Below are 25505 nucleotides of genomic sequence, written 5' to 3' on the forward strand. Positions count from 1 at the left end.
TTTTCAAAATAAACTGAATCACGTGAAAGATGCAGAGTATTTATGGATGAGAAGCAAAAAGAGCCGTCAGGTGCTAAAAAAATAAACCTTAGACTCAAACGTTAGAACAGGCTTTCCCCGCAGCACGCTGTGTAATAAATACTCACAAAGAAAGCGGCGGCCGTTACAACTTATGTCTAAAAATGTATCGTTTCATGCATCAGTTAAAACACTCGACTCCCATGCACGCGACGCCCAGCTGGAAACACTTCACGCAAGTTGAGCTGCCCGAGATTCACAGAATTTACAGAAAATGTTACATTTTTGTGATTTATATCGTTATCGGACGATAGATGTCTTAATATCGGGATATGAGATTTTGGTCATATCGCACAGCCCTAGGTCACAGTACATGGGACAAGGTAGCTCTTTAGTACCTGCTCGGCTGGGGTTCCAAGCAATCCAAACAAGCACTAAAATGTGACGTTGTCAGACTGCATGCCACCGATTGGCTGGTCAGTAGCTTCACTCGATGAGTCATGAGAGCATCTCGTTCACGAAAATCAAAACTGCCAACTGCTACAAAAAACAACGCTGTGGTCCCTGAGGCTGACGAAAAGCCACAGACTGAGCAGCAGGTATATATTCGCTTCGATATCCACCTTTGTTGTAGCGTTCATCTTGCACATTTATTGTGTAGCGGGACGCACAGACAAGCATGCAAACAAGGTACTCCTGGGTTGTAATGGAAAACCAGTCGATCCGAGACGAGTAGGTACTAATGGAAAAGAGGCTTTAGCAACTTCAGGGAATGAAATAACTGCTGTTGGTGCAAAGTGGGCGGCTCCAGAATTAATGTTTTCATAGCTTGAAGTCAAGTAATTGAAGCAACTATCAACAAAAGTAAAGGATACTGCTGATTGACATATGAAAGGTTGGTATATAGATTAGGGGGTTACCTAGGCTGCTTATGTCTGGATTGTCCCCTAGCAACCACATATCAGCTACAAAGCAATGCTGAGTGAGCTAATCACTTGCTGTTCCACAGGGGCATCTGAACTGAATGTGAATGACTGAAGCAGCCTACCTGCTGGTGCTACCTTCCCTACCATTGGCGACCCAGTGAGGGCTAGGGTTGGAGGTAGGGTTTCGTTAACAACCACCCCTTTTTAAAAGTCTGAAACTTCATTGAAAATGCAACATCTTCTAGTTTCTGAAAATGTGCCTATTTAGCATGTTGCTAAAACAAAACCTAATAAAACCCTTAATCTAACCCTAGACAGGTCATTGGTCACCTGGTAGATCTTATCACACTTTTCTAGGGTAGTAGCACAGTGGTGTAATAACTGTTGGCTGTAGCAATGGTCCTTATAATGACCACTCAGTCCATTACAGGCATGATGCCTGTAACCCTATCTTACATGTGATCTGTAATGCTGGTGTAGCTCCAGACACAGTACAGGTTCTATGAATGTTTTTTCCCCGCAGTAATGAGGTCCATTTCACTGTCTGAGTTTAAAGAAGATGTTCTGTAGATCCGCACTTTGGTCTCTTTTTGGGGCGTCTTGGTGGTTGGAAATATTCTCCTTGCTGTAAATTTTTGATGGCGTGTTGTAAAGTATTTATCACAGAGCGTGGCTCCCTCACGAGTCACCGAGTCTGATTCTAAACTAATAATTGCACTGCAGAAGGCCGAGCTGGGCACACTGTCATTATTGCCATTTAAAAAGCTTCTATGCAGTGGGATAATACTCTGCCTCTATAGAGGAATCAACTGCTGTGCTGTGTTTTTCCAAAATGTCAGCTGCTTTATGTGTTATGGGACTCTCTGAATGTGTGTGTGTGTTTGTTAAATGCCACCGAGTTTGTTTCACCAGCTCAGCAATCAGTGCTCTGAAGCCCTGCAGCTCTCCCTGCTGCATAAATCATCTGCTTGTCAAAATGAGAAGAAAATTCCTGCAGACATATTTTCAGAGATAACGGCGATGTGGAAACGAACGAAGCGGGTGGTTTCGGTGTCTGTTGTTACACACCAAAACACACACACAAACACACAGAGAGAGAGGGTGCCTTTAGACTTGTAGAAAACAGCCAAACTGAAGCTTAGGTGTGACCAGCAATGACAATTTTGATAAATGATTTGTTTCTTCCATTGTCCTGTTGCAGTTTTTTACCCTCACCTAGAAAACTGACAGTCAATCTCTCCACTTCAATCTCCTCTTTATTATTTTTCTATCCCATCTTCATTTTCCATCTGACTTCCTCCACCTCACCCATTTGCAGCCTCTGCGCTCTATCTTAGGCGCACTTCTTTCTTTCTTGTCTGTTCTTTCTCCTCTCTTTACCACTTTGCGAGCAGTGGCATCAGCCTCAAAAACCAAAACCTTGGTGAGATTGGAGAGCCCAGCTGCTGGTTTTCACCCTGCATCTGAACTCTCCTAATTCTTAAATAACTCCCCCCAAAAAGGCGGAATCTCCTGAGAGTAAGCGAGCTGTTGTTCAGACAGTTATTCCAGAAGCAGCAACTCACCACACCCAACCACTGAAGGAGGGGGAGGAAGAGGAAGTGGAGGGAGGGAAAAAAAAGAGGAAGGAGGCCAGGGATGGTGAAAAAAACCCCTAGACTGATCTGTGTACAAAAATGGCATAGCAGAGAGCAAATCGCATATAATGGGCCTAGCCATTTTTACAGAGCCCTCCTCCAGAAATAGGATGTTATTATTATTCCCAAGCTCGATTTGCTCCACTGATCTCACTGCAAGTAATTCAGTGGGGTCAGATGTTCAGCTGCAGAGCTGAGTGAGAGCTTTGAAATGAAAATCCCCTTTTAGCTCTGAGATACAACAGAGGTCCCCCACCCCAGCCCCCATGTGGTCTCACGCCTCAAGATCTTGTGGAATCTCTACACCGGCATCTGACTGAAAGGAAGAACAGGACGTGGGGTTTCTTTGGTGCTGAACAGAAGACATTCAGCTAAAAGAGCAAAGCTCACAGTCTTTTTTAAGGGTGACAGAAGGAAATGTGTTTATTACATACTAAACTTAGTGAGCCACTTATCGTGGCGGGAATTCAGTATTTTAGTGTACTGAGTGAAAGGAATGAAAGCTAGGAGATGAGTGTGGCATCAAAGACCGTTCGCATACCCCACATGCTCACATAAGTCATGAAATTTTCGACTTTTTGATCTTTTCTCACACCATAATACGGACGTTGGTTTCTGTTGCTCTATGTCAAACAGTAATAGAAACCAGTGGTTTTTTTTAATTGAATCTATGATATAGCTCTTGACAATGTTGCTGTGAATGAATGTAGAAAAAAAAAGACCTGAAAAAATCTCTAGATCTCTATATTGTGATACTTAAATTGGATTCAAAGTTTATTTGGTTGTACAGCTTTAATATGTTTTTCAGCCATTATAATTTTACAGTATTAAGAGTAACATTTTGCATGGCTTCATTAAATATACTGAAACCACTTCACTATAACTGATTCTGAATATTTTTGTACACTTTCCTTTTTTAGATTTGCCTGAGTTTATATGGAAGTACCCTACTCATCTATAAGGCATTTATCTTGACCAGACTGATATGGTCCACAGACCTCAACTACTTTGAGCAGGCACAGAGCAACCCTGAATCCTAATATCAGAGATGCATTTGAAAGTCCTGACAAGAAAAGCAAACTAACATCAGTGTTACTGAGGAAGCCAGCACTGACCTGCCACCATCGGGAAACACCAGAGATGGAAACACAAAAGCCTAATCAGACTTAAATGATGCTCAGAGGATATCTGGAGAAAGCTCAAAAAAATTTACACATCATACTGGGAATACCTCACAAAGTTGCAAGGAGATTCTTTTTTTTCACTCTTTCAATGAAAATGAACAAGCTGCCACAGAAAAGCTACAGCACACTCACATCAGTGTCCACACTGAAAAGGTCTGTGGAGTTGGTCTTTTCAGTCATTTAAAGACCCATTTTAAGAGCACCACAGGAGGTCCATCACACTCTACTACTTTCTTTAAAGTGATCACTGATGATAATGGTGTGTAACACTGTTACATTTATTGTTGCATTACTACTGCAAATGACCATCAACAGAAGGTACTTTCAGCTGATCCCCTATTTCCCAAGAGGCCACCACAGTGGATGGATCCACATGTTGACTTGCCACGTGTTTTTCCTCTTCCTGATGCAACCCTCACATTTTACTCAGGCTTGGGAGAGGCACTAGGACTACAGCAATGTGAGACCCAGTTAGGCTGGGTTTGTTTGTACCCCTCAGAATCGAGCCAGGGGTCTTTCAGACGTAAGGTTAATGTGTTTAAGTAATAGACTTAGGTGTCTATACATTTCCCTTTAACCATCCAATCCTTGTCATAACATAAAATGACTGCATTTGCAAAAGAATTTTAATAGTTGTAATAATACATGTTTTGTCATTGTCATTTATATTTCTAACACAAATGCTGGCAAATTATCATAAAAATTGGATTTAATCAGTTTCCAACTCTGTGCGGAAGAGATAGACAGAAAGGTTCTGACACTAACTTGTCAGAAAAACATTAAATATTTACAAGTTTATTCCCTCAGATTTTTATGATTAAGCTGCAGAGAGATTTTCCTAACATCGCTACTGCTTTAGCCATTTTCCATTAAAATGCACACTATTACTGCAAAGGCAAATCAATGTTGGCAAACGAATGGTGCCTGAGTAAGCATCTAGCAGGCAGGTTTACAGTTTAGTGTAAAAACCTGAACGTGCCCAAACATCATGTTGAGGGAGAGGTTACAACAGGCCATGAGCAGATAAGGGGAGAGGAATGGAGTGAGTTAAAAAGAAACTTAAAGGGGAGTGCAGGACAGAGAGAGCCTGTAAAAACTTGTCCAGAATTTCTCAATCACACAGCACTCAGTTTAGGACAACATAGTGTTGAAATCATGTAATTTTCTTATAACACCAATAAATATTGTTCAATTTTTTTGATATGGGTGGGTCTCTACCAACCCCTTAGGGAGATGTCTCGCTCTTTGATGTAAGCGTACTGTTATCAGGAAACCTTAATGTGTCTGAAGTATGTGAATCCCTTGCAACGCCCTAGAAAAGTAGAATTGCAGCTTTAAAAAATAAAATGATTTAGGTTATATGTTAAAATTCTACTTTTCTGCTCTTTTTCTTAGGTTCACAGCAGTAGTATCTCCCAAAACATTAAATCTGAATGCTTGCATAGCATCTACAGCATTTTATTGAAGATTAAGAAGTGCTGCTTTATAATAGCTTTGTACAATTTGAATAAAAGCATGAAAAATTAATAGAAACAAATACAGTTCATGACAAGACTTTGAAACCCTCAAGCTGCAGAAATTCCTCTTCAATCTAATTTCTTGGTGAACAGAATGCAACCAAATGACACTGAATGGATTTGGTGTCCAGCCCGACACTATGAAAGCGTCTGCTGAGGTTTTCCTGCTGCTGTGGGTGAAGCACAGGAAAACACCAGCAGAATCAACACTGAGCTGAAAATGAAACCACATCACATCATTTTCTCTCTTTGCTTTTCCATAACAGTTTCACAGGGAAGGTCTCACATGCACCGACATGCACACACAGATTAGCTACCAAAACATACAATAAAAAAATCTCAGATTACAACACACACACAGAGGGAGAGTGACTTCATTCTCTGCTCCTGTGTATATTTTCATAGGAAAAAACTATCTGCTGCTAGATTATATTAGGCTTCTAATTCTCACTTATAGAACCTTTAACAGAAACTTGATTATACTTGGACCTAATTGCAGGTTTCATGAAAGAAAATCAGAAAAGTCAGAAATCTGTGATTTTACACTGTGTCAGACATTTTTCGTCCTACATCTCAATTTTTTTCCCCCGACATGTTTTTATCTTTGTCACAAAACCCTTACTGTCACACTCTCTTGCTCTGGAGAGTGTTCTCGTGTGTGTGCAGGTTGCCGCCCTGGTGCACGGAAGTTAATAAGATTGTGAAGCAGCTGGATGCACACACCTCATGCCCATTCTTTATCACACTTCTGTGCTTTTAAAGGCAGGCTTCTCCCATCCACCTCCCCCAGCAAGTTCAGCTTCAGTAGCTGTAACATTAGGCTCTTCTTTTCATGCTTTGGTTTTTTTCACAAATACATACCTGCTGTTTCCATCTTTAGGAAACTCTTAGTGTGTGCTTCATATCCATGTGGCCCCCAAAAAGAATTCACAACTGACTTCCAAGTTAAACTGGAATTGGACTTTGATTATCAACCTACCTGCCTGCTTATCAGTTAGTTACCCTGCTTTCCTGCAGCAGAACTACAGCAGAACTCTGGCTCCTCTAGCTATGCTCACCACACCAACTCTCTCCTTTCTCTGGTCTCCAGAAGCCGATACAGACTTCCAAACCTGACTATTCCCCCAGGTTTTTAGATTATTGATGTAGACGCCTCCCTTACTCAATCAATCTCCCAGAACATTGCCTCAGATGGTAAGCTACATCCTGTCTATCTTCATCTGAAAAGAACGACGATGTTGTCATTAAGCTAGCACCAGAGGGAGTGGAAACATTGGTTCCTTCTTATTGGCAAAGCACACCTGATCCAGGTAATCAGCAGCAGGTAGGGCAGGGATATCTCAAAAACAAGAAGGATGCTGGCCCTTGAAGACTGGAGCTTGACACCCCTGCTCTAAGAGGTCGAGCCCTGTCATGCTGGGTAGGGACTGTTTTGTGGGTGTTCTAAATTTCCTTTTACCTATTGCTCGATCTCCAGGGATATAAGACCAGACGCACATTCCCAAAGAATGTCCCGATGCTCCTCCCATAAATATGGGTGAACTAACATGGAGAGACTGACATGAAGCCACAGTCCACCAAGACTAGACAACATGATCCAGACCCAGGAGGCGGCCCTCCCAACTGCCTTCATATTCCCTCCTCCATTCACTCTCAAGTAATCCAATGAGCTCAATGCTGGGAGATTTGCATGCCATCTTCGAGTGAGTTGAACCAGAAACTTTATTAAACAAACATTCTGGTGGCCTGCTCTGGAAAGGGAGGTTTGTTCTTATGTGTCAGCCTGCTCGGTCTATGCCTTAAATAAATCCTTCCTACAACCCCCATCAGATCTATTATAACCTCTGGTCCCTACCAAAAGACCCTGGCATTGGAATAGGTTTTGTTACTGTAAAAGTCTAAGATTTTCTAAATCTTTTCACTTCAAAGCACCTTCTAAATTGCTCAACAGCTTAGAGATAGATAATTTATTGATCCACCATGTTTTTCACCTTCCCAGCATTCCTAATGACACTGGTTCAGACTGTGAGTGTCAGTCATTTAAGGTGTGCAAGGATTTTTGTAAAACGCTGGGTGCTTAGGTTAGCCTTTCCTCTTGGTTTTACCCCAAAGAAATGGCCAGACAAAGCGGTGTAGCTCTGTGCACTGTACAGCCTTCTCCAACCAGTCTACCTAGAGCTCACAGTTGCTTTGGATTGAGTGCACATGCAATACACTCACGCCATCAGCAACAGGAATGAGAGTCTTTAAAGCATCCCCGTTTCAAACCAAGGAGCAAGAGTTGGCAGTGCCATCAGTCCACCACCACCTACATCACTGCTATAGGATTTGGAATCAGACTAAGGCAGTGCTTCTTTAGACAGCAGAGCAGAACAAACAACTGGCAGACCACAGGAGGACCCTCCTCTCCCAACTATGTGGCAGGTCACAAAGTTTGCCTCTCTACTAGAGAGATTCCACTCAAAACTGACTAGGAAGATGGCTCCCATATTATCGGACCCTGTTTTATTTTGTTATTGAAAGACTTATAAATCATGCAGCTATTCTTAAACTCACAAGGTCCATGAAATTCACCCCACTTTTCATGTGTTTGTTAAAACTCGTCACCTCCAGCCCATTTCAGCCAGTAATGTCTGGGTTTTGTCAGAATTGAAGTAATTCTGAGCACAGAAAAGTACAGTCAGATTTGCTTCAGCTGGAAAGCATCTGACTGGTAATGCTTTCATTTTTCCTGGATTACAATTATCCCAAACATGCAGTAAAAAGCACACCTGAATATACGCAAATCAACCACACAAATGTTATCAACAATTGATTGGCCTTCCCAGAGCGTGGACCTCAACATTACAGAAGCATTGCAGGATCATCTTGATAGAGCACAGAACATAAGGGAGCCATCGTCCAAAGAAGAGCTTTGAATGTCCTCCAAGAAGCTGGGAGAAGTATTCCTGAAGACTACTTAAAGTAATTATAAGAAAGCTTGCCTAAGTTTGGGGTTTGGAAGTGGCCATCGCAAATAGTGGCTTTCAAGCTCATACGAACTGAACAAACTTGCCTTTACCATATATACTGTATATATATATATATATATATACTGTAGCTCCATATATACTTGCACATCTTTTAATAAATTAATGCACCTATTTCCCATTTTGCACAGTACTGTAACCAAATGATTATTTGCTCTTTTTTACTGTTAAAATATCAATCTGTTCATAGACATCATCCACCTGCTTCAGACAAGTTCAGATTAGTCCTATGTGCAGGGTCTGGGTCAAGGAAGACTAAGGGAAGGACAATGGGGTCGTATGGATTGCAGGCGCCTGCTAGTCCACAACTGCATCTTCTGTTTAGTTTGGGAACAATGAGGCAGGAAACATCTGCAGGTTTGAGATCCAACAGACATAACTTGGATCATTTCCATTATCCACAACAACAACAAAACTCTCTTGACATACCAGCAAAACTCACATCTGACTGTCCTGCAGGGCCAAACTATTACATGTGTGATGGAAGCTATATTCACACCACTATTTGTATTTACACACTGAAACAATTCCACATAAGATGTATTAAATGAAATAATAGTCAAGCACTTTTTATAATTTAAAACTTCACTAAAGCTCCAAGCAGCATCTGAAAGGGTGAAATTGAGCATAATAATAAACACACCCCAGTTTGCTTCATGATGGTTGTTTGGCTGCTACATAAATAAATGGTTTGTAGACAAAGTAAAGGAAAAGTACATTGATGGTGTAAATGTTTTCTTTTTTTATACATAATGACACTTTATTTTTCTGTTGCCAACTGAGCTTTCCATAAATCTGAAATCACTCCCCATTTATTACACTATTTAGGGTGCTAAATGTTCATGTAGTCCCCAGCATGTCTCCCCTTTACTTCCTTTAAAACATCTACCATCTATGGCTGTTTTATTATGAGAAAAAAATGCTTATTTTGTTTAGATGAGACATTTTTACAGCATTATAACACAGATTTTTTTTTCATAATGACTGATAAAATCACAGACTCCCAGTTAGTCACACAGAGACTGCTGAAATAAATCTCCAGCTGTACTCCCGAGGTATCGACAGAGATGTCAGGCTTGTCCCTGCCTGTTGATATAAACAAACCTTATGGAAAAACCACTAGAATGCACTGTATTGCTCTCTGAAAATCACTCCCAGCAAACCCCCCAAAAATTCACTCTAATCCTAGTTTAGTATTCTGACTACTTTTAAAACAACAACAACAACAACAAAAAACTTAGTTACACAAAGTTAGTTACACTCAGCAACCTTACTGGCAGTTTAGCTATTAGTCTTGCCAGGAGTGGTGTTAAAGAGTTGATTAAAACCCTATGGCTTCATGGTCCTGGCAGCAGAAAACCAATTTTAGTTCTTCAGAATTACTTAGAATTAAGCTTGCAGTTAACAGTTATATCAATTCATTCATTTGTTTGATCAGGCAAACTCAATGTGAAAATACTAATTTTACCATAGCTTACCATTTACCAAGGCTGTCAGAATTGATGGAAGATTTAAACAGCTGTCTCATCCTTTACTTGAGATGTAACCACTGCAACTAATTCATTTGTAATCCTGTGCAAAGAGATGGCTGTGGCTTTGAGTAACCAACTGATTGGAAGGTTGGTGTTGGTGTTCGAGCTAACTCTTCTATTTTCCCTGGGTAGAGTTAACTGCAAACATCCCGCTAGATGAGTTGGCTACCACGTCATCCAGTTTGGCAAATTCAAGTTAAATAGTACTGTTATCTGTTAGTATCGTCTCTGTCAATACTGTTATCTGTTAGTAACAGGTGTACTAAAAATAACTCTGCACATCCTGCACTTATGTTGTAACATTACAGTATGTGTTAGTGTGGTTACTAGCAAATTATGTAGCACTGGTCAAGTCATGCTTTGATATTGTAATGTTGAAATGTTACCTATAATACTTTGAACAAATAAAGAAAAAACATCAAAAATGTTCAGTCAGTTAATAGATTTATCTTAACAGAACAGAATGTCATTTATCACGAAAGAGAACACTCCGACCTGATGGTGGCGCCAGAAAATACCCGCGGTTGTCGTAATATTAAAAATAATATTTTGAATTGAAACCAGCTGATGGGTTTGAAGTGTAATAAACACTCAGACAATCCAACATGTTGTGGAAATTAAAAAATGTAAGAAAAGAATAGATGGATTTATATGAATATGAGCCCAGCAGTACAGCCCGTACTGATTTTACTCCTGAATAAAACATCATGCAGACGTATGGGGAATTAGTCTGAGTGACAGACTTCCCTGCTGCTCTGCCTTCCTGTTATGGTTTTAAAAAGATCTGCAAGTTACTCACATGGCAGAAGTAAGTCTCAAATCGTTCTCTTCTTTCTGCCTCTCCAGTGTGAAGATTTGCTCAGTTTCTGTTCTAAATTACAGAAAATTAGTTCTGGACTGTTGGTGGACCAAAACATGGCTTATAAAGATGTCACCTTAAGCACAGACTCTTGAACACAGGATACATCAGTGGCCAAGTTACAATATAAGCACATAACATAATCATCACATAACCTTCTGTGCCTCTGCAATACAGGTGCAGCTTAAACTGAAGCTCATAATCGTTGCGAAGGAAAATGTATTGCAGGACCGGATGTGTGCATATATGCATATGATGTTCCTTTTCTCTACTAATAATCAAAGCACACTAAAAAAGCATCAGACATTTTAACACAAAGGCTGCTCTTTGGTGCAACCACAGTGCTTTTGATTTGGTTCTCTTTCTTCTAAAAATAGACTTCAAAATGGCACGTCAAATGGCACACAGGCGAATCGTTGGAGAATGTCCTCCCTGACACAGAAAATAGCTCACTTTCCAGAGGAGAGGAAGATTTCATCTGACAATGGTTTTATACTCACTCGACTTGAGGCTCACACACGCAAACGATTCTGCTTTCCGGGGGCGGGGGTATTTGCACATCGGTCAAACAAGAATATTTACGCTGGTAAAACAACCGTTCGTGATACCGAATCTGAGTGATCATTGCGTGCTTTGATTGTCCTGAGAGTAACCAGTAGTTTAGGTGTAATCCAGACAGGAATAACATAAAAACAGGCCTATGTTCAAACTACCCAGCAGGGCATATTTTCAGTCACCACCTTTTATTATGTTCTTTTCCATACTGCAGTTTCTCTGTCTATAAATGTTTCTAACTAGTGTTTACAACCCTGTGTAAATTACAGTGTTTCTGCTCGGCGTTACTTCAGCTGTAAGATGTCTGTGACCTCCGAGAAACTCTCAGGAGGATAATGTACTGATACAGAAACAAAGTACAGAAGCAGTGCCTCAAGTCAAAAGGGGACACGGCCCTCTAAAAAGGCGGTAATATTTCAGGGGCACAGAGACGTGTAAAATATAAGTCATAAAATGAAAAATGCCAAATTTTACGGAGCACAGTTCCACAAACAGTGTGTTTAGGCATGTAAGGATGAGGCTCGATATCCAGACAGCCTGAGGCGCTGAGGCGAAAATCCACATTTCCATGACAGAAGATGCACAACCGAGTGCCAGACAGAGCTGGTTTGCACATTTACAGTGAACACAGCTCAGCATTTTGGCCTTGTCTGAGAAAAAAAAAAGGCTGAATGCACTGAAAAGAAAAAAACATAATACATAAGCATAATGACCAGGCTGCAGACACATCTGTTCACTTTAGAAGAAAAGCCCCAGTAAAATCCCTAAAAATGTTAAACTTGGCTGAAGCGTTCCACATTTGATATTCTACTTAAGGCCCAACTGAAAAAAGAGACGTAAAGGAAAGGGTTTTTGTTATGAGCTGACAAGCACCTGTGTTTCTTTCTAACTGGCTGAGCTGTATCGCTAACCCTAACCTCTAATGATAACCTAAGAATATGTGATTTTGTTTCCCAAGTTGTCACAACAACTGGTCAAAAACATAGTAATTGGAACTGACACAAATGAAAAACATACATTTTTCACCAAAAAATAGTTTGGGTTACTTTTCATCATCAATCACACGTTAGCCTCACAGAATTAATTCATTCAGTATTATTGTATCAGTATATTAAATTTGCCTGTTTCCATTCCTGAAATGTCTTAGTGTACATACCAGAGTAAGAGCCAGTTTCATTAAGCTGTTCACACTTTTTTTTTCCTCGTGTTTGATTTATTTGCACATAAAGTAAAAAATTTATTAGTGCAGTCTATGCTATCTATTGGATTTGTACGATCAGCATACTCATGGGGACAAAGTATTCTGCTGCTCTGCATAGCTCCTCGGTCCTGATTAGACCCCATTGCCTACACAGCAGTTATTGACTGCACTCCCAGCAGAATCAGTAGACTGGACCACAGCCTAAAGCCTAAGGCAGCTGTGGGAAGATAACACAGCAGAGGGATAATTTTGCTTTAAGAAACGAGTGTCCAACCAAGGGGATAAAGAACAAATAATGCCTCTAATTGGACCAATGAAGGCCATAATGTATCGAAATGAAACTGAAAAGTTAAAACAGAAAAGAACAATTTTCATTTCTTCAAATCAGTTGCTCAAAGAAAACGCTATGTCACTGCTACAGAGGAGGATGCCAAGGTAGTAACTTACCGTCAGGAGTTCTTTCTGGAAGGACTTCCTCTCTTTGCTCTCGGCATTGTTGCAATCTTCCTTCAGCCTCTCCAACACTGATGCAACCCTCTCTGGTTCGCTGTCCAGCTCAGCGCGGCAAAAATGCGTTAAGGGTAGGTTGACATATCCAAGGGCATCTGCGAATGCTCGCCAGTTGCCAATGTTCTCCATCAATATAGTTCTTACAGAGGCGTAAATGTATGTGAGGAACTTGCAGGGCTTCAGTATCTGCTCAAGTAACAATGAGGTCGTGAGGTCAGGCCCAGTGAAGTAAATTGGCTTAACTTTGCCGACCACTAGCACATTCTTACAATGAACAAGTCCCATTCTGCCCTGATAATACCCAATGTACCATTCTTTTGTCCACAACTGGCCTTTCAGCTTGATCTTCTCCTCACTTAACAGAGCTACAAAATCTCCTTTCCTATATTCAAGCAAGTACTGATTTTTTGTTTGTCGTATGACAGTTTTGATTAACTTTCCAAACTTCAGGTTGTTTATTCTCCTGTCCTGAAAAACAGGATACTTAGTGGCAATGGCGAGAGGAGACAAGACAATCTTACCAACTTCCTTCTTCTTCAGGAATCGCCGTTGCGCTGATGTCTTTGGCCCTGATTTGGGTGGCGGTGTTGGTGTCTGGACACAAAACTGGGCCAGTATACAATCTTGGTCATCTTTGACCTGGATTCTTAGGGTGAAATCCGACACATCGTCTGCGCGTGATGCAATGACATAGACAAGCCTGCTGACTTTGCCTAGCTTAACTTGGAAGCCTCGAACTACCCTGGCCTGCTCACTAGCCTTTACCTCATAATTGGCCATGTTGGAATAAACTCCAACACGAAGGTCCTGCGGTCGGGACAGGATAAACTGGTGTTTGCCCCAGAGCTGGAGAGCAACTGGTGGTGCAGACTGGGCCTGCTTGCCAACTTCACTCACCAACAGCGTCTTTGGCGCACAATCATGGCCGAACATAGCCACCACTGTTTTGAAGGATGGATGGATGTGTTTGGGACCATACACTCCTAAAGTGATCTTCTTAACCACATGCTCCCAAACTGTGGAATTTGGAGATAAGGATTGAGCCTGAGCTACGACACACACGTACATACATGGTTCAAGGTTATCCAGGCACACCTGGACTGTGTCTCCATACATGTATGCCTGAGGAACAGGAGTGTAAGGTCCCTCTTTACAATCACTTCGTACACACAAGACTTCAGTAGTCTGCCTGCTCTCCATTTTTACCACAACAGACACTTTCATCTCCAGGGTAACAGTGGTTTTGGTTTCCATGTTGCTGAGTTTAATCTCCACCACAGGGCTGACAGTGGTACAGCGGTCACTGTTGAGCTCTAGCGGCGGGTCTAGCAGAGCTTTAATTGAGATCTGCTGTGTATCCCCAGGGGCGACATGGCCCTCTGGTACATGGATGCTGATGCTGGTGTCCGGAAGCTGGACAGCTCCGCCTGAGCTGTCTAGTCGACAGACGATGTTAGTCTCCACCGGCTGCGTTTGGCCCCAGCCTGGGTTCTGGCCAAGGGAATCCAAATCGTGGCAGGACCTGGCCAACTTGCGGTGCGTGAGCCATGCAGTCCGGAAATCCTCCCTGCTCTGGAACTGCTCTGGCGCTGGTGCTTTAAGGGCTCCAAAGAAACTAGCAGAGGCCTGAGGAGCATCGGACTGTGCCTGCAGGATGGATAACTCAGACAGACTGTAGGAACGTTTGCTTCTAAAAAACGGGTTGTCTCTGCGTATAACCTGACCAACCCCCACAGGACTTACAGGGTTCAGACTGATAACACTGCTGCCAAAACCATTAATGTCAGCAGTGCTACTGGTGGACTTGGGCAACGATGGAGTGACGGTATCAAACAGAAGAAGGTCAACTGATTTTTCATTACTGTTTTGATCAAGTGAGCTCTGGGGACCCCCGTTTAGAAAGGGATTTGTAGAGGTATGGTTAGTTGCAAAAGGATTTCCATTTTGGAAGGTGGTTGGTTTAAGAATCACTCCTGCCCACTCTCCTAGAAGGTCCATTTCTTTGGCTGCCTCCTCATTACAGTCTCCCACAGTGTCAATCATCCCACTGTCGCTGAAGGACGAGTCTCTGTAGTTGATGGGCTCCACATATGCTGCAGGAATGTAACCCATCTCTTTGTTATTGTGGGCATACCACCACTCTCCTCCTGACGAGTCCAGAACATAGAGGCGATCTCCTTTAGAGAACTTCAGGGTGGTGAAGCTAGACGGGCAGTAGTCCTTAATGGCAACGACCTCCCTGGCAGTGCCAAAGGAGGCAGTTGTGTCCAGTCGTAAGGCACTGGGAGAAGGCACTGGAAAAAAATAATAAATAAAACATGAAAGTGTGATATTTTTGTGGTGAAATACATCATTATGTATATAAGGCAAGTGCTAGTCATCAACCTTTCAGTGTTTCTATAGAGAAGTAGGGTTAACTTCTAAAATCCTAGAAATAGGGCTTTAACAAATTTTTATTTATTACAAATTATTTCAAGAACTAAATATTTTTTGTCTACATATGCAGAACCTGGTCCATTTAAATTCAGCTATGGAGTGTCACTACCAGATGCGTAGACATGGAAGGAAAGGTCTCTGACTTATTCATGCCCCTGTTTTCTGGTAGAGACTGATGCCCTTTTGATAACAAATTTCCCACGTGTGGGACTAATAAAGGTTATCTTATCTTATCTTCCTTTTCACCTCTGTAATCTGCTATCTCTCTCTTTCTCCCTCTTTGGTTCCTGTGTATCTTACCCTACAATTAACAACAATATGTATGGCAGAATGATGGCTCAATGCAGAATGACTTAGAATGTTCTTTGTTGAGTTGTTTACACAGGATTTTACAGAGAGCTCTAAAATTATCAAAGATAGTACCTATCATCCCCATAAACACAACCACAAAACAGAGTCTGCATCTAAAGAAGTTCACTACTGAGTCTGGGGTTTATTTAAACTTTATTCCTAGTTTTAAAAATACTGAAAAATGGTCTAAGGAGCTTGGAAAGAAAAGCGTCTGGACTTCTTTAGGTTGCTTGAAGACGTTTCACCTCTCATCCGAGAAGCTTCTTCAATACTGAAAAATGTACCCTAAAAAGCACTTAAAAGTATTAGTTATTAAAGTTTATCTCTGAAAAACTATAATCAACTTATTTAAAGTTGCTTAAAACTACTTCAAACCTGAGAGAAAAGCAGAGAAAAAAAGAAATAAATGACTCTTGTGTCATTAATTTCAATACGCTTTCAGGCCTGCTGACCTTTGACATCGGTGAGACTGGCTTCTGACACTCCTTCGGTGAGATCGATGAGCGTTCCCTCTGATTTGCAGCGAGGCAGGGAAGCGTTGTTGTTCGTCGTGGCTCTGATTCGATGGGCAGCCATGTTTGGACCAGTGACTGCGCACCCGGCGGTGTGTTCAAGCTACTCTAGCGTCCTCTGAGCTAACGGGGGAGATCAGATGTCAACAGCCTCCCATGATCACTGTAAGACAGAGAATATATTGAGTCAGCAGTTATTAATTATTATTTAGAATACACCAATGCGTCCTCTCTAAGTAAGATTTTCAACCATCTTTTAATCTGAATGTTTTTGGTTTTCTGTCTTCTTTAAGACAAACTAAATACCAGTGTGTGTACATATAGTGGATGTTCAAAATTATTTGGATGATTAAAGTCTCCTAAAAGTCTTTGATGCTCCTTCAGGAGTTTAGGATCTTCATGTACAGATTCAGCCCAGAAAAGCAACATCAGTAGAATACGAAATTAAGCACACGCATGAGTTTTGGCTGCCTGGGCGATGATAGCAATTCATCTTCATAAATGTTAACTTCTTTATTCAGATTAATCTTCTCCTTAGTGATAAGGCTATTTCTGTAATAATTAACATACTCAAAAGAAAAAAGAGATTATCTTGTTTTTGAGCTTCTAAAATCTAAACCGCAGAAGGGTTATATTCAGGGGACAAGTCAGCTGCCAGATATGATCAAGTTAAAACACAAAATATTCCCTCATCTTTGGTCAACAGAAGGTAAACTCACACTGCTGTCCACTCTTAGCTGTTGGATTCAAATTAACTAAAACACATAAATATAACACAGGATCAGTGTTTCCTCCAAAGTGATTACTATCACGCTGATAAAGGTTAAAGTTAGTAGTCTGTATTTTTTCCTTCTATTAATAAATCCTCCAAAAATACCAAAACAAATAAATGTTAGTTTCTCATAACTGCGTGACATTCCTGCCCTGTTTCAGGACCACAGCCCCAGGCTGTTTGTTTACTGCTGAAGACACGAAGCTTTAAAAAGTTGCTACAAATATAGTTTCATCTTAAAACTGAAACTATTCTGTAAACAGCATTTCTATATAGGTGGAAACAACAGCAACTGATTTATTCACCTTCGATGCTCCAGCATGTCTGTGGTGCTTGGAAAAAAAAAGTTTTAAGCACTCAGTTGCTGTAGTTCTGTAACTGCGTGTCTGTCTGTCAAGAAGTTTATACTTTCACAAAGGAAAATGTGAACGATACAACATAGCTTGTGTTCAACATCCTTTAGTGCATTACCAAATATTGAATTAAATGTCTCTTGGTACAGTTTTAGGATAGAATAATTGGACTTTTATTTTCTCTTTGTGAGTTACACGTGGCACATATTTCCACACATTGTAATATTTCTTGTTTTTTGTAGATGCATCATGCCAGGTTTAGTATAACTTTCTGTCTGCTCTTCGAGTCCTTGCCAGGCATCAGACAAGAGTTTAAACCCACTGCAGTCAATATAAACACAAGGCTTAAAGAACAGGAGCATGAAGAAATGCAAACAGCAGATATGGGTCAGTGGAACATAGCAGTTTGAGAGACACCAGGCATTTCACTATAATCCATAATTTATAACACAGTCAGCTCAAAGATGGCATAAAGCGCAAGGAGGAAGAGGCCGAGGAAGACTTGCAGCTGTACTGCACTATACAAGCCAACATCCAGTCTTTCACTGGGCTGTAGCTCAGGAGTTATAGCAGGTCATCTACTAATCTGAAGGTTAGTGGTTCAATCCATGGCTGCTCCAGTCTGTATGCCAAAGAATCCTGATACTGAACTTGCTCTGATGCGTTCATCTGTGTGAGAATGTTAGAAAGAGAAAGCACTTAGGTGTAGCTTGTGTAAAGTGCTTCGAGTGCTCAAGTGCAAAAGCACCATATATTAACCATTTCAGTATTCTGGCTTAAGTTAACTTTGCCAGATGTCAGACACACTTTGTCTATCATTAACATCAATACGATGTTAATATTCATGGTTTTGAATGCCACCTTCATAAAATCTGGTAAAGCCAATTTCCTGTTCTCTGCTTTGTTAACAGTTATCTTAGTTTGAACTATTTTGATTGAGCTACTGAATTAAATCCGAATTTCTAATGGAAACCAAATAGTGTTTATGGAAACCTATACAATGTGCGATGAAAAAGGTGACTGAGGGTATTTCATCACATAACAGCAGGAGATCCTCTTAGACAGCTGCATGCAACCCTTGTGTGCTTCTAACTCACACACGTACACCAAACATTAGATCAAAAACATTGCAGCCAAAGTTTTACAGGCTTCTTTGAATCTTATGTGCACCACGTGTGTTACTGCTTAATTAAACTGGGACTCTAAAGTTTGTCCTCTCAGACTATCTGTGAGCGCTCCAGTTTAAATTTGTTAAATCAGGACATGTATGTTCTTTGCTTTACATCACACTCATTGAAGCATTTAAAGATTCAAGTTCAGTTCATTCTGTTGCTTCACATAAAACATGGATATACAGACTGTTTCAGACACAAAGGGGATAGAAAGAGGTTCAAACAAACAGCTGTTCTGCTTTATGTTCTGCTTTTAAAGTTTGATTTTAACTCCAAAACAAGAAGTCACAGCTTTACAGCTTCCCACTGTCAGCTGCTGACATTTAGAACATCAGGGGAAATTACTGTCTTATGCTTTGGAAACCATTAACAGCCCATTCATTGAAGCCAAATTATTAATTTGGTATATAAAAGCTGCAGCATCAGCTACTTTATAGTATCCCCATAAAACCACATGCAGGGTTTCTGAGTCCTAACAGGCTAAACAAATACCAGCTTATGATTAATCTGTATCCTGCTGGGAGACAAAGATTCACTTTATAGCTGTAGCAATGCATAAAGGTGTGCGTGATTAACCTTCATTACTCTCCAGCACATTAAATATGGTTTTGTTTTGTGCTATAACCCTTAAAACTGTATCTGTGTGCCATGTTCTCAGTATTAGCACAGGCTGGGCAATGGAATTTAAGGCACATTAGCAATAAAGGCCATTATCACTACTGTCATAAAAATGACTTTATTGTCTTTAGTTTAAACACTGACATGTTCTTGTGGGGCTACTCTTTAGTTAGTGTTCTCAAGAAGATAAATTACTTGTCAAACAATATGGCCAGTTTCCTGTGGGAAGGTTGTACATGTAAATTCTGTGCATACAGAGCTACAAATACAGGTAAGCATTTACTGACAGGTAAGGTATTTACTGACTGTAAGTTAATTTAGGATAGATTTTTTAACTTTTTTTTTTTTAACTAGACTTTTTAACCTCTTTTAGTTGTCTGGCCCACAAATGTTATAGTTTTTGTTAGCTTAGGCCTCATTTACAATGGTTGGAAACTCCCTGGCAGTCTCTGGCCACTAGGAAAAAATGTGCATTCTCCAACCAGTTGGTGAGTGGTTGCTAGAAGCTGTTGGTCATCGCTGAGTCACAGTCAGAATTAAGGTGCTGCACCAAAACCCTCCCTGAGATTGTTTAAGTCACTAGCAGACTGCATGGAAGATGTTAACTTGTTTGCAAACACTCGCTACATACCTAACCTAAGTTACACTCGAAAAAGTGTGACACAAACCAGAAACAGAGATTGTTCGCCTTTGTTTCACTGGTGCAGCAGATACATTTTAAACGTGCAACTTTTAATGAACGGTCTCTGTTCAAACCAGTATTAAGGTAAAGCATATAATAGACACATCGGTCCACTGTGTCTATTTATAACACAGTCACGTATGCAGAAGCTGAGTAAGCTCAGTAACAGCAGAGGGAAATATTTCATTTCAAGCCAAAATGAAAATTATTAAGGGACAGCGTTTAAACAGACATTATTAACATATTTACATATAAATACACATTAGCCGCCTAGCTTAATCGTTTCTAGCATAGAAGGCCTGTACTTCATACTATCCTTGGTGGCTAGCAGCTTCTTGGCTTTAAATATATGATCTCCCCTGCTGGTACTGCAGCTTGTACATGAGCGTTCACTTCATGCTTCAGAGAGGCAAAGCACGAAATGGAGTGTTTAGCGATATCTTCCATCTAAAGAAATGGCCGCCAATTAAAGATTATTTTGGTAGTCGACTAATCTGCCAATTTTTCTTCAATTAGTCGATTTGTCAATTAGTCAATGATCATTGCAATAACTCTCATCCTGTGGGCAAACCTCCTGTTCTAGGCTCCAGTGCCTCACCTGTTCAAGTCTGCCCACCTGTGAATATCACCCTGTTGTCTCGTCTCACAGCAAATTAAAATAATGACTGAGGAAGCATATGAATTTGAAAATAATCAAATGTGTTTTTAACATTACTCAATAGGATCATCAGAAATAAATAAATAACTAAAAATATTAACTAATATATACTGATACATTTACGTGGTAATTTACATAAAATTTCACGTCGACTAAATTTTATAGTCGACATCATCGATTATGGCAACGAACTGCTGCAGCCCTAGTGGTGACACCACAGCAAGCAACATCCCACAAACATTTGCCTACCGGTCGAGGAATACACATTTTTCACTAATGAATGGTGGTTACTGGGGGATTGACTAGTTTCTAGTGCTGTGTGACTGGAACTTAACAACTGATTTCACTGCACCTGCCAGCAAGCAGTTGAGGAATACTTATGACCCTACCGGGTACACGCCAGCCAGTCTCTAGACTTGTGTGAATGGAGCCTTATGCAGGTCTAGCACATTCATTTTTGGCCAGAATTTTTTAAAAGACATTTTTCAGGTGAACTGCCAGTAGACCAGCTAAACAGTATTTTCTCCGGTGTTGGAGGCAACCAAATACAATGAAATGAAGTGAGTATCAGATTCCCATTCATGAGCATTTTTTGCCACCAGTAAAGGTGATATAATATTGCTATCATAATTCACTTCTGCTGCCCACAAGTGGCCAAAGCAACAGCTCTGAGGCAATTTTAATTAAGATGATTACTCATGTACATTACACCAATATTAAAGCTGTAGCACTGGTTGTAATTGTATCGGTTATAAGAATGCCTCTTATGACTTTACACAAGACTACATGCTCATGTGCCAAAATATAGTCCATGTCTGAGTTTTTTGCTGGATGAAGCAAGTGGGTCCCTTGGGTCGTCTGCACGAGCCATTTTTGGGTTTTCCAACGTTCAGGCCAAAATCCTCTGGTGGGGCACATTTTTGCTTGGCAGCTCTGAGCTGCTGAAACAGCCTCATGAGGCTCTGAGAGGAGCAGAGTGTAGTGACAGCTTTATACATATTTTAAATCCACTCTTTTAGTACAGCTTCGTGTTTTTGACCATTAATTTTATTATTTTTTTAACCTTGTGTCCCCATTTATTGTTTTATCTGTCTTATTGGATTTCCAGCCATCCTTAAAGCTCCTTTCTGAATATAAACTGCTGCACAAACAGCTTCATGAAGAAAAAAAAATAGCTTTAATCCAAAAATATTCACTATAATCCACGTTAGTCCAGCCCCAAAGAGTTTTCTCACTATTAACTCAAAACCAATGTTAGCATGCTCTGCTCAATGGCATAATGTCTGGATCTCATCTGAAACGAGTGGGAAGACCTGGGTGAGGTGAGGTCAGATGTAAACTTTGGGTGGTCTGCAGCAGCAGCTATCCAAACCTCAACCTGACCACCCTGCACTGTTTAACTCCCACCGCAGAAAACAATGGTGGGCGAGGTCCTTCTGGCATGTAAATCTGAGAAAGCGCAACAAGAAGACTCTAGTCATGCAAATCACAACATGCTGCCTGGTAATAAGGCACTTGGAGAGGCCATAATGAGGCTCAGCCGGCTTCTTTGCTAACAACATGTCAAAAACTCTCCCTCCAGACTTTTTCTAATAACATTTCTGCAGAGTGTAACTGCTTTAACTGACTTTCATAACAGTTTCACACAATTTCATGTTTCTCATCGGGAGGATTGTGTCAAAAAGGAAAGCTGTTGGCTGGTATTCTCCCCTATGCCACAGTAGAACAGACACAGATAAATGCAGAACAAGTGACCAGAGAACACACAGTAACAGTCTTTTGTTTTCATCTATTGTGAAGAATTTTATGTAAAGACCTAAAGCCTGACCGTGGAGGCAGTTCAGCTAAATAAGGCTCTCTGAAAAGAGTAATGCAGACAAACCAAGTGTGTGGACAGAAATACTTGAGCAAATAAAGACTTGATGAAGATGTACAGTATATGAGCAGAAAGCTGCATGAGTGCAAGGTAACAGAGTTAGTAGAACCGAAATAGGAAAAAGTGGGAGACAGTTTCCAAGAAAATATCAAGCGTATCTGGATCCAGGGACTAATTCATGCTTAGAGTGGAGGTTATTTCCAGCCTTGGTGGGGGTATATAGTCTCAGCCTGTTCTTGACTTTCAACAAATTTGGCAGCTTTGTTCATCTAATTGACATTTAAAAATACATTTTCTATTATTGTCTAAAGTTACAGCAAGCATTACATCATCTATGAAATACATGTGCGAACTTTCAGTCTCTCAACGTATTTTTTAGTTTCTGGAACCTTTTTTAACTTTCATTTAACTGAAAAGTTTAAACTCCTGACATGAACTTCAGATTGTGTCCTGGGACAAGACAGACAGCATTAACTTACCATGTTTTTAAAGGTGAAAGAAACCGGAGCTCCCTGAGAAAAACCATGCTAAAAACCCATTCTCCACACACAGAAGGGCCCTGCCAGGGTTTAAAAAAACTCTGGCTTTTTGGAATTTAAGAAATTTTGCACAGACCAAATGACCAAAAGAAAGGTTTATCAGGAATACAATGAAACTTTAGTAGCAACTCCAGTTTGTCCCCTTTAGCCCCACCTATCAACCATTGGGTGCATCATTCCAAATTTATGCTTGTCTGTAATTTTTGTTCTAAAACAACACAAATTTGTGTAACTATGTAAATTTTCTACGTAATAAAATGGTGTGGCCATAACAATGACAAAGACCTGGTAGTAGAGGAGTGGATTGACATCGTGCTGTGCTCACAATGTCCCCATGCTCAAGACGGCACATGAGGAGGCCTGTCTTAAGTTTGCCATGAACATCCAAATGATTCAGAGATCGTTTGGGAGGAAGTGCTGGGGACAAACCAAGCTCTTTGGCATCAACTCAACTCACTGTCGATAGAGAGAAAGAACACTATCCCCATAGTCAAGCATGGAGGTGGAAACATTGAGCTTTGTGCTGTTTTTCTCCTAAGACTAGACCTCACCGCTCTCTTGGACAAGAACCTCCTTCCTTCTGCTAGAACACTTAAGATAGGTCACTGGGGGATCTTCCAGTATGACAATGACCCAAAATATATTGCCAAGGAAACAAAAGAGTGGCTAACGAAAAAAAATACTTTATCAGTGGCGTAGCCAGTCTCCAGACTTCAGTTTTACAGAAAGTCTGTTGAGGGAACTGAAGCTTTAAATTGACTGATATTCCGAATATTATATTATTCTGTCTCTCTCCATTAGAATGAAGCTACCATAAAAATAAGAGACTATTCATTTCTTTGAAAGTGAGCAGACTTACAAACTCAGCAGGAGATCAACTAATTATTTCCCCCAGTGTAAATGTCCAAAAAGAGACTTCTTGTCGCCTTTAACTACTGTTTGGCTTCTAGCTTTAAAACGTACATCCTTAAAATACATCTTTATAGAGCAACAAGCAATAAACTCTAAATTATTTACACACCCCATTTAACAGGTTCAAAATCGTCCAATAAACTCTGGTGCAGTGGACTGTACTGCAGGCAGCGAGGAGAGATAATTTGGTCATATCTTTTGTTTTGCTGTCTTTCTCTGCGTACTTGTTTAATGGTACTGATCCACTGTCAGCCCAGTTAAAGCCCAGCCGCCCTCACGCTGTCTGCTGCTCTGTCCTTTAAACTATCTGCAGAAGGAGGAATAAGAGGAGGAGAAGGGCGAGTAGGAGGAGGAAGTGTTAACTGCGTTGCAGCGTGAGACGATTCTCCCGATGCAAACCAAGGCCATGAATATAGAATTATAATCACATCCGTCATTCTCTAACCTCTCCTCTCATTTCCTGTCAGGGCAGTGAGGTGGTCAATTTAGGCAGGCAGCAGGAACGGCAGATAGTTGACCCTGCTGAGGCGCCTTAAGCCGATTTCCACACCTCAGTTCACTGCAGCGGCCGTGGGAGAACATCTCAGCTTGAAGAAAAAGTCAAGTCACTCAGCCTTCCCTTCACAGTCCCTGCAGAGGAAGTGCTCTGCAAAGCTGTCAACCGTGCCACTCCTTTTATTCAGCCGTTCACTTCCTGTAGGGTGGATGTCCCTCAGGAAAATGCTGGTGCCAACTGGTTTTTATTACAGATTCACAGGGAAATCACAAAGAGCCTTTGAACAGCTTATAAGGCACAGTGGGCATCTTCATTATATAAAAACCCACAGTTTAGAAATAATGTGCTCTCCCTGTGGCTCTTAGTTATGAAATGTTTTGTTTTTCCCAGACTCTCTAACTTTAATGTCCGTATGAGGTTTGTAGCATACAGAAGTGTTATTAAAGCTATAAAAAAAACAACACAACAACTTTTTTAGTGTCAGCATCCACTTCCTGCACAGCAGTTGGGGTGGAGTTATCATATGTTGTTAAGCAAGCGTCTGTACTGCAACATAAACTAATTTCAATCCCGGTACAGTTTGCCTTTATTAATGACCATGCCAGTATGCTAATTAAGCATGTGTAATTTTAAATTAGTTTCCTAGATTAGTAGAGCTGTCAGAAATGACAAAGAAATTCAGCACGTGTTAATGATAACAGTCGAATCAACCACTGGATAAGAGGACAGGTACAGTAACTAATATCAACTCCAACACTGCCTGTTTCACTTGGAAACATATAAGTGGGTTCCAAAGGCACCTTCACGTTCACTAGCAACAAAATATCTGCTTCGAAACCATGACAACGAGTGCATGAGTGACTTTATGAGTGGACTCAGCCTTAAGTAGGCTAATGTTTGTTAATTAGCACTAAATGTTAAGCAGACCCAAGGCTAAAGAGACAGGGCTGATTATTGCTTTGATGTTTACTGTCACAAAATATGAATATTTCGGAACGTCTGGGTGCACATATTTACAAGTACCACCGGTAACAGGATCTTCTGTGTTGGGTTTTAAAATCCCGACACCAGACTGTGCACGGTGAGCTAATTAAACACGACTTCGCCTTGGGCACAAAGCCTGCTAATAAATTAAACATATGAAACAGTGATTGTGATTT

General features: G+C 40.7%; 1 protein-coding gene across 2 annotated transcripts in view; it reads right to left on the reverse strand.

The window, feature by feature from the left end:
* Nucleotides 1-25505, reverse strand: part of LOC116326977 (SH3 domain-binding protein 4) — a 46781-nt gene that overhangs the window by 6794 nt on the left and 14482 nt on the right. For both annotated transcript variants that reach the window (XM_039600106.1, XM_039600107.1), the window contains 2 exons: nucleotides 16208-16430; nucleotides 12906-15262 (listed from right to left, as the gene is read on the reverse strand). In XM_039600106.1, coding sequence (XP_039456040.1) covers nucleotides 12906-15262; nucleotides 16208-16331 — 2481 coding nt within the window. In that variant the 5' untranslated portion in view covers nucleotides 16332-16430. The remainder of the gene's footprint in view (nucleotides 1-12905; nucleotides 15263-16207; nucleotides 16431-25505) is intronic.

This window comes from Oreochromis aureus, linkage group 16 (genome assembly GCF_013358895.1).
Source record: "Oreochromis aureus strain Israel breed Guangdong linkage group 16, ZZ_aureus, whole genome shotgun sequence".
Taxonomy (NCBI): domain Eukaryota; kingdom Metazoa; phylum Chordata; class Actinopteri; order Cichliformes; family Cichlidae; genus Oreochromis; species Oreochromis aureus.